The sequence below is a fragment of the Bos indicus x Bos taurus genome, chromosome 21 (genome assembly GCF_003369695.1).
Source record: "Bos indicus x Bos taurus breed Angus x Brahman F1 hybrid chromosome 21, Bos_hybrid_MaternalHap_v2.0, whole genome shotgun sequence".
Lineage (NCBI taxonomy): Eukaryota > Metazoa > Chordata > Mammalia > Artiodactyla > Bovidae > Bos > Bos indicus x Bos taurus.
In genome coordinates this window covers 31,016,498-31,025,294 of record NC_040096.1, presented here as the reverse complement: position 1 = coordinate 31,025,294, position 8,797 = coordinate 31,016,498, and the positions used below count along the sequence as shown (strand labels likewise).

At 41.2% G+C, this 8,797-nt stretch overlaps 1 protein-coding gene across 1 annotated transcript in view; it reads right to left on the bottom strand.

Moving 5' to 3' along the window:
* CHRNA5 (cholinergic receptor nicotinic alpha 5 subunit) overlaps nucleotides 1–8,797 on the bottom strand; it is a 28,065-nt gene that overhangs the window by 1,639 nt on the left and 17,629 nt on the right. The window contains exons 3-5 of the mRNA XM_027521180.1: nucleotides 6,400–6,444; nucleotides 4,651–4,760; nucleotides 1,902–2,733 (exon numbers count right to left, since the gene is read on the bottom strand). Of these exons, the coding sequence (XP_027376981.1) occupies nucleotides 1,902–2,733; nucleotides 4,651–4,760; nucleotides 6,400–6,444 (987 nt within the window). The remainder of the gene's footprint in view (nucleotides 1–1,901; nucleotides 2,734–4,650; nucleotides 4,761–6,399; nucleotides 6,445–8,797) is intronic.

Sequence of the window (8,797 nt, the reverse complement as noted above, 5' to 3'; positions counted from 1 at the left end):
TATTTTTTAAGACTCCTTTGATGGCTTCACCTTATAAACTAATTTAACTAGATACTTACATCAAATAGAAACTTTATGTTTCACAAGTATTAAAAGTTTATAGATTAATACAACATTGTAAATCAACTATACTTGAGTAAAATTTTTTTTTAAGTTTATTAGAAACATATGTCAATGTCCCTTTGCGGGAGAGGGCTGGTATTTTACCAGATTAATTCCATCTGCTTACCACACCTGCTAGAAATTTTTCCATTTAACAAAGTTTTCGAGATTAGAATTCATATACATATTTTATGTTAGGTACTATTTTATTTTCTTTTTATTTACAATATAATATTAGTTTCAGGTGTACAATAGTCATTCAAAATTTTTATAGATTATACTCCATTTAAGTTATTGTAAAATATCAGCTAGGGACTTCTCTGGTGGCACAGTGGATAGGAATCCGTCTGCTGATGCAGGGGACAGGGGTTCAATCCCCAGTCCGGGAAGATTCACTTTCTGAGGAGCAACTAAGCCCATGCTCCACAGCTACTGAGGCAGCATGCCCTGGAGCCTGTGCTCCACAACAAAGAGCACCCCTGCTCTCCGAAACTAAGAAAGTAATGAAGACCTGGCACAGCCAAAAAGATACACATTTAAAAAAATATTTCCTGTGCTGTACAATATATCCTGATAGCATTTTTACATATAGTAACCTGTACCTCTTAATCCCCTGGCCTGCCTTGCCCCCTTTTCCCCTTTCACCACTGGTAACCTCTAGTTTGTTTTCTGTACCTGTGAGAAAATTCATATAATTTTAATGCAACTATTAAAAGTAAATTCAATTATAAAAAGTCGTTATTATAGTCATACCTTTAAAAATATTACACAAGAGAAATAAAGAATAGTGACAAGACTGAAATATTTTGAAAAGAACACCAGTTCAATAACACATTAATAAAATGTATTCATAGTTTAATTCTTGCATTTTAAAAATTAAATAAGGACCTAGTGAGTTATTTTTGTATAACAATGTTTGGAGCAAATTTTGTTTTTAAGGAATTAAGCATATTATTAAATACTAGACATATATCTGATGTATAATGCATAACACCTGAGACATTATTGCTGTTAAGTTCACTAACATTCTCTTGTAAGCGAACAACAAGAGGATTCTAGAAAAATATCTTGGGTGTATTTATAAAGCCTACATTAGAGTCATTCTTTAAAAAACTAAATTCACTTTTGATAAATTACAATGCAGTTGTGCCTGCAGATGACCATAGAATTCAGAAACAAAGTTACTGAAGATCAAATTCAAACAGTTAATCCTGTTAGCCAAAGCTAACTATGCCTTAGGAAAACAGAACACCAGAATCACACAGCGTTACTAAAAGCATTCCAGCGCAGACTTCAGGAACAGACTTGTGAACATGGTGTGGGAAGGGGAGGGTGGGGCGGATTGACAGAGTAGCATGGAAGCATATACACACCGTATGTAAAATAGAGAGCCAGTGGGAATCTGCTGTGTGACACCGGGAGCTCAGCCCAGTGCTCCGTGACAACCTGGAGGGGTGGGATGGGGTGGGAGACGGGAGGGAGGTTCAAGAGGGAGGGGACATATGTGTACCTGCGGCTGATTCATGTTGATATATGGCAGAAACCAGCACAATATTGTAAAGTAATTATCCTCCAATAAAAAAAGTCATCCAAGATGCGAATGGGGGAAAAGGAGATGTGAGATTTGTGTATATGCCACATTTTGCAGATGTTTTCACTGAAATTTTAGTAACAGTCTTTTACAAAACAGTCTGTAAATATCTCTGGCCCTCAATCTATACTTAGTCTTAAGGGTCATGCCAGGGGCCTGACTTCGAATCAAAACAGACATGGATTTGTAAATACATGTGGTCACAGACCTCACGGACATCGGTCTCCTTCATGACGTGTCTTGTGATATAGCGAACGGAATCCAGTGCAGCTTCCAGGGCGTTTCTAGAAGATCTGGGTCCACGGCTGCTCCGAGCTTCCTCCTTCTGACTGAAGTACCTGTCTACGTGACTTCGCATGCAAAGCAGTTTCGGTAGCTTGTGAAGAAATATCTTGCGGACCCACGGAGCCATAGCGTCGTGCGTTGAGGAAGAACGGTGATGAATGTTGATAGCAAAGACAGTGACCATGATAGACAGTGTCACAAAAATCATCGTGAACACCAGGTACTCTCCAATCAGAGGTATGACTTTGGAAGATGAGGGTATGATCTCTTCAATAACGAGAAGGAAGACAGTCAGAGACACAAGTACTGAAGTGCAGAGACAGATCTTTTCACCTTCATTTGAAGGAAGATAGAAGACAAGTACAGTTAAAAATGAGAGCCCAATACAGGGTATAATGAGGAACAAGGTATAAAAGAGAGGCAGACGCTTAATTACAAACGAGTAAGTGATGTAAGGATACCAGCAACAGCTGTCGGTTCTGTTTCCTTTGCTCCCTGTTGCGCTGACAATTTCCCATTCTCCATTATCAAAAAAATCTCTCTTGTCTACATCTTGGTCCTCCAAAATTATATCAACCTGTGATCCGTCGTAAGTCCAAGACCCAAATTTCATGGAACAGTTTTGGAGATCAAATGGGAAAAATGTGACGTCGATGGTACATGAACTTTTGTAGTTTGCCGGTGGAGTCCAGGTCACCGTGCCGTCGTACCTGACGACGGTTTTGGTACTGGCCCCTTCAAAACGTCCATCTGCACTGAAATACACACACACACACAGTAACAAGGCAGAGAGTGAACAACCCGGGCGTATGTTTTACAAGCCTAATGTCTATAAGAAAGCTTACATTATAGCATGAAATATTCTTAAAATTATTACACTTGAGATATACCTACAACATGTAGGGGAATCTAGAGTCCTTAAATATCTAACTCTACTGAAGTCGAACCATTGTTTCCATGTCTACTCCAGGACCAACAGATCTGTATTTACAGAATCTAGAGATTCATGTAGTTGAAATGATTTCACTTTGATTACACACAAAAGGTAATTGGCGCTAGTGGTAAAAAACCAGTGCAGGAGATGCAAGAGACACGGGTTTGAGCTCTGGGTCAGGAAGATTCCCCTGGGGAAGGAAATGGTGACCCACTCCAGCATTCTTGCCTGGAAAATCCCACGGACAGGGGAGCCTGGTGGGCTACAGTCCATGGGGTCGCAAAGAGTCAGACATGACTGAAGCGACTTAGCATGCATGCACACACAAAATATAACTAGGCTGTTTATAACAGTGGACATGCATAGAGCCAGAACCTGAATTCATATTCCTAGACCCACTCCCTCCAGTGATTGTCCCCCTCCATGACAGATACTGGACACTTCCTACAGTCATGGGGAAAGAACAACAGTCCCAAGCTGGGCAGAGCCCTGGAAAACAGCTGTCTCTCTTGAAGTCTGTTACCACGTGAACTCACACACTGGAGAAGTCTAGCAGGAAACACCACCACCAACATGAGCTATTTTTATTGTTCTCTATGTTAAAATTCATGTAGCTTTTGCACACTCCTCTGCAATATATCCATGTTAAATATAAAACTGTAGTGACTTCGAGTAAAATGATGCTTCAGGAAGCTGCATCGTGCTACCTTGCAGCTCTGTTCACTCTTTCCATGTTGAGAAGCATGGAGGTAAAGGTTTGAAAAGTGAGAAACATTTTTGCTCAGCCTTTGCTCTGTCCTCATGCCAATGCCCTTTTGCAAATAACATAAAGTACATTAGGATGAGCACAGATTCCCCAGTGTCCTGGAGTGGTTGGTCCTAGAAAAAAATGAAACTAGCATCCAGAAATACCCTCTCCCCTAAGTCAAAAACCATAATTGAAACACATTTAGGTAGAATACTCATTAATACGAGCTAATAATCAACCCAACACTCCTCACTGTGGGAAAATTATGACAACATAATTTTCAAAATTATTGAAACATCAAGCAAACATCTAAACGTCTAAGCAAAATTAAAAGGATGCGCATTTAAACATAAAGTATGACCTTAACTATTTAAAAAAAATAATACCAAAAAATCTGGAAGGCAGTCAGCAAATATGTAGGCTTGAAAATAGGAGGTAAATAGGAATGTCAGGCTGCTTTACTATGAACACCTCCACCCCCACCACCACATGTGAGCTGTGATCTTAGACAAAACATAACTACCCTTGGCCTCCATTTTCTCATGTGGCACATAAATGTAGTCATCCCTAGTTCATGAGGTTATCTTGAGACTCAGATGGCTAGAGCACGCACGGCACTGAGCGCACTGCCAGGCAGAGTAAGTTCACTGTGCAGGTAAGCCAGCAGCTGTGGCTGGCTCCATGTGCTGGGCTCACGGGACTGACTATGTTTCCCCCAACTTCTTCATACCTTCCTGGACTTTCCAAATGGATTACAAATTTTTAAAATCCAAGAACACTTTTATGATCAGAAAATAATTCACAAGAAAAATGGAGAGAATCCACAGAACATATTTGTAGGCTCACGAAACAAAAGAACACAAGATTAAGTCATGGGACTTTACGTAGGCAAACAACGTTCAAAGGGAATAAAAAAAAAATACTGGTGCCTAATGGTGATATGACTTCTTTCTTAAGAAAACATAAAATGGTATTTTGACTATAACTTACTTATCAAACAAAACGATATCTGGAGTCCAGAGAGAGTCTGAAGGGACACGTATAAGTTTTATTCCACCGTAGTCATCAGGGTTCCATCTTAACTTCACATCTATCCACTCCTTTAAAACAAAGAAACCTGAATCAATTTCAATAAAAGCAATAGCCAAAAACAGTGAAAACTCTACTCTTTTTGCCAAACTCAGATATTTTAGACACGAAGTCACCTCTACTCCCAGCAGAGAAAACTCACCTCCACATCCTTCTTATGGGCACTGGGGGACAGCCCTGTCCCCTCTTGAGGTGGCTGTAACTATGGCCCTCATGAGACAGGTGAGGACCAGAGCTGGGTGTGTTCATTGCTCTGCTCAACACCTCTTCTACCAGCTAACCATACCCAGGAGCTACAGCCTGGTCCAGGCCAGGCAAAGGTCCAGGTTCAAGGAAAACATTCTCTTTTCTAGCCATTTTGTCATTGACTTAGCTGGACTAGGCCATGCAAAGAGCAGACAGATTTATGACACATTCCACATAGTTAAACACACCATCCCACCTCCACATCGTAATAATTCTGTGATCAGGTAAAGACTTGCACCCCAAGGAAAGCACATACGCCTTTAAAGAGTTTGGGGCTAGAGAACTGGTAGTAAGTATTAAAAATCAGGGACAGGACTTCCCTGGTAATCCAGTGGTTAAGAGTCCACCTACCAATGCAGGGGACATGGGTTCCGTCTCTGGCCTGGGAAGATTCCATATTCTGCAGGGCAACTAAACCCCTGCACCATAACCACTGAAGCCCCCGTGCCCCAGAGCCCATGCTCCACAACAAGAGATGCCATGACAATGGGTCTGTGCACTGCAACAAAGAGTAGCCCCCGCTCTCTGCAACTAGAGAAAGCCTGTGTGCAGTAATGAAGACCCAGTGCAATCAAAGATAAATAAAGTCAGGAGTAATAAAGAACAAACAAAGGGAAGCACTCAACAGCACTTGGGCACATATGACGGTCCAGAAACAGAAAGAAAAACTCCTTTATATAAAAGGGACTATGAAAATAAAAATAAATCATTACATTCTTGCCTGCTCCCATCTCACTCAGAGTAAAAACCAAAATCCTACAGTGGCCTAGAAGCCACTACTCATAACCTATGCTAGGAGTACCCATCGGCCTCTGGTAGCTTCACTGACCTCATCTCCCACTCCCATCCCATGGCCACTCACCCCTAGCAGCTGGCTTCTTTGCTACTCCCTAAACACACCAGGCACCCTCCAACCTCAGGGCCTTTGCACGTTTGTGTCCCTCTGCTGGACGCTCCTCCCCCAGATACTTGCGTGGCTTGCTTCTTCTTCAAGTCTTTGTTCAAATCTTACCTTCTCAGTGGCACTTCTCCTGCCATCCAATTTAAAAGTCCAGTCCCCAACACTTCCTGTCTGCCTTTTCAGTATTTTTCTCCAAGCTTATCAGCTTGAAAAGTACTATACAACTTCCTATTTATCCCACTGCCCCCCATTGGAATGACGTTCCTTGAGGGCTAGACTTCTGTCTGTTTTGTTCACTGCTGCTTCCCCAGTGCCCAGAACAGTGCCTGCCAAATGCCAGGCACTCAGTATTAACTGCATGAATACAAGACTCCATCTACCTCACTTTTCTGCCTCCTGCTTGTCCACCGAGACCAAATATTCATGTCCCTTCTGTGCTACAAACTCTGTAATAACAATGGCACCAGTTAACAGTTACATGGCCCTTCAAATTCAATACATACCTGTTTCAACCAGACATTGGTTGTCATTAACTGATTTTTCTCATCCTATAAAATAAAAAAATTTAAAAGGTTGATTATTTCAATTACAGAAATGATAATTCTTTAAGAATTTTATCAGATTTTATATAAGCACTCCTCTCTATAGAATAGTACATTCTGTTCATCAATCCGGTTCTCTAGAAAAGCAGGATCTTTTTTTCCAGCCTAATCTCACATTATTCCTTCCAACATACTCTGTATTTCAGATAACCTGCCATAAAGGCCACCATTGGCATTTTCCCATTTAACGTTAATAGTCTCAAAGACTACATTTCCTTAAATCTAAGATGCAATCTAAGAAGCACAGCATTATTTTATGTACTTAGCACTAAGGAAGAAAGAAAAAGGCTGATAATGAATTGTAAGCTGTTGTTAATTATAAGACATCTTGATTTCAGAAGTACTAAAACGTGGGGAAATGTACATCCTACAATTGGTGAGATACAGTGTATGCATTCTTGAGGGGCTATAACTTGTCATTTGCTTCTGCAAAGGCACAAATGTCAATCTCTCTATGGAGCTGTTATGTAGAAAAAGTGTGGAGGTCAGAGACTTGGATGTTAAATTCATAAAGCTTTTACATCCGACTTTTCTAGAGAACCAGGGGTCCTTGCCACTTAGACCTTCCTATTGTCTCATCTTTGCTTATGCCAGTCCTTCACTGAATTTTCAAGGCCTAATTAAAGTGGCAGCTCTTCCATTAAATTTTACTGAAATGTCATAGAGCCAACTGCACCACTAAAAGATCATCATGGTCATCAACCACAAACGGACCTTGTATAGGATACAATGCTCAGAGCACAGAGACCCACAGAAGCCAAGGCAGTCGCTACAGTTGGGGAAACAGGATGGGGTATAAATAGCTTAGGTGACTAGAGTATCCCCATTGCCTATCCCATCCAAACAACACATGAAAGTCCTAGGAGAAAGGAGCAGGACAGAAAAAAGCATACCCCTAGGCACAAAGGCAGCTGTTAGTCCCTACATGGAGAATGGGTCCTAGGAAAGAGCATGGCCATCCCGCTTATGCTGTGTTTTCCAAAGAGCAATTTTCCTCGATTAAAATACTAGCGCTGGAAAGGAACTAGAGATTTTTTCTATCATAATCCCTTCATTTTGCAAACGTGGAAACTGGCCCAATGGAAACTTGCTTAAAATCACACCACCAGTTTGTGGGTAAAATCTACTCTAGAACTCAAAACTCCCAAATTTAAACCCTACACCACCAGCTCTACTGCCCACCCCAAAGTCACACACCATCCAGAATAACTGCTGAGCCCTCTATTAGAATATGCCTTTCAGGCAGAAGTTCTAAACAGAGGCATCAAAAATTAGGGGAGTTTTGGTAAACACATAATAGGCATGCTGCATGCCAGTAGGTCATCTGTGAGACTCTGATGAAAATTATAGACCATTTCCCCAGAAAATGTGAACACACATCAATTTTACCCTGTGAGGTAGGACCTAGTCAGTACTTAGTATCTTCAACAGTAACATAGATAAAAGAATAATCCATAAATTCACAACTGGCTCAAAAGATGGGGAAGTAGCCATTGACTCAGGGGATATAGCTTATTTCAATCTCAAGTGTCTCTCGAGCATCTGTCGTGTGTTTAACCCAGTGGAGGATGCAACTGAGGAAAGAAAAGTGTAAGATGACACTCAGGAAGAAACCACAAATAAATGAAATGTTAATACTCATAAGCAAAGCAGAAAAGTTTTAGGATTAGTAGATTGATTTTAACCTGACCATAAAAATAAAATCCAAACAAGCCAACACTGAGGTTTTAAAAAGAGAGCGAGAACACAATGGAACGGGAATCTGAGGAAACTTCCAGAGCCACTAAACATGACCACAAGGTTGCAGGGCAAAGACTTCAGCGATGGAAAGGAACATAAACCTACTGATAAGCAATTCAGTGAAATTCTGGTCTCAATGTCCAGGACCCTTGGCCCTCATCTTCCTTCACTACAGTCCCCCTACCCTCCCACTGCCATGACTGTACATTTTCTGGGCTCTTCTCTTAAGAGGCCACCCTTCCTCAACTTCTCTGCTTGGCTAACCCACCCACTTTCTATGAATGTTTTTGAAGGATCAGGCTCCTGCTCTCTCTGCTTTAAAAACGCACCAATTCAAAGCTTTTAACAATCACCCCTAGGCCAGTAATTCCAAAATGACATCCTCAGCCTTGTCTCTCACTTCAGACCCAGACTTGACCTTCCAGGGGCCTCGCCAACATTTTCTTTTGAATGCACCATGATGGCCTCATAGCAAAAGCAAATCCATCATCTTCTCTGTCCTGCCTCCATCACAACTAGGTTTTACTTTCCAATTGGTTACCCTTCTAACCATCCAGGC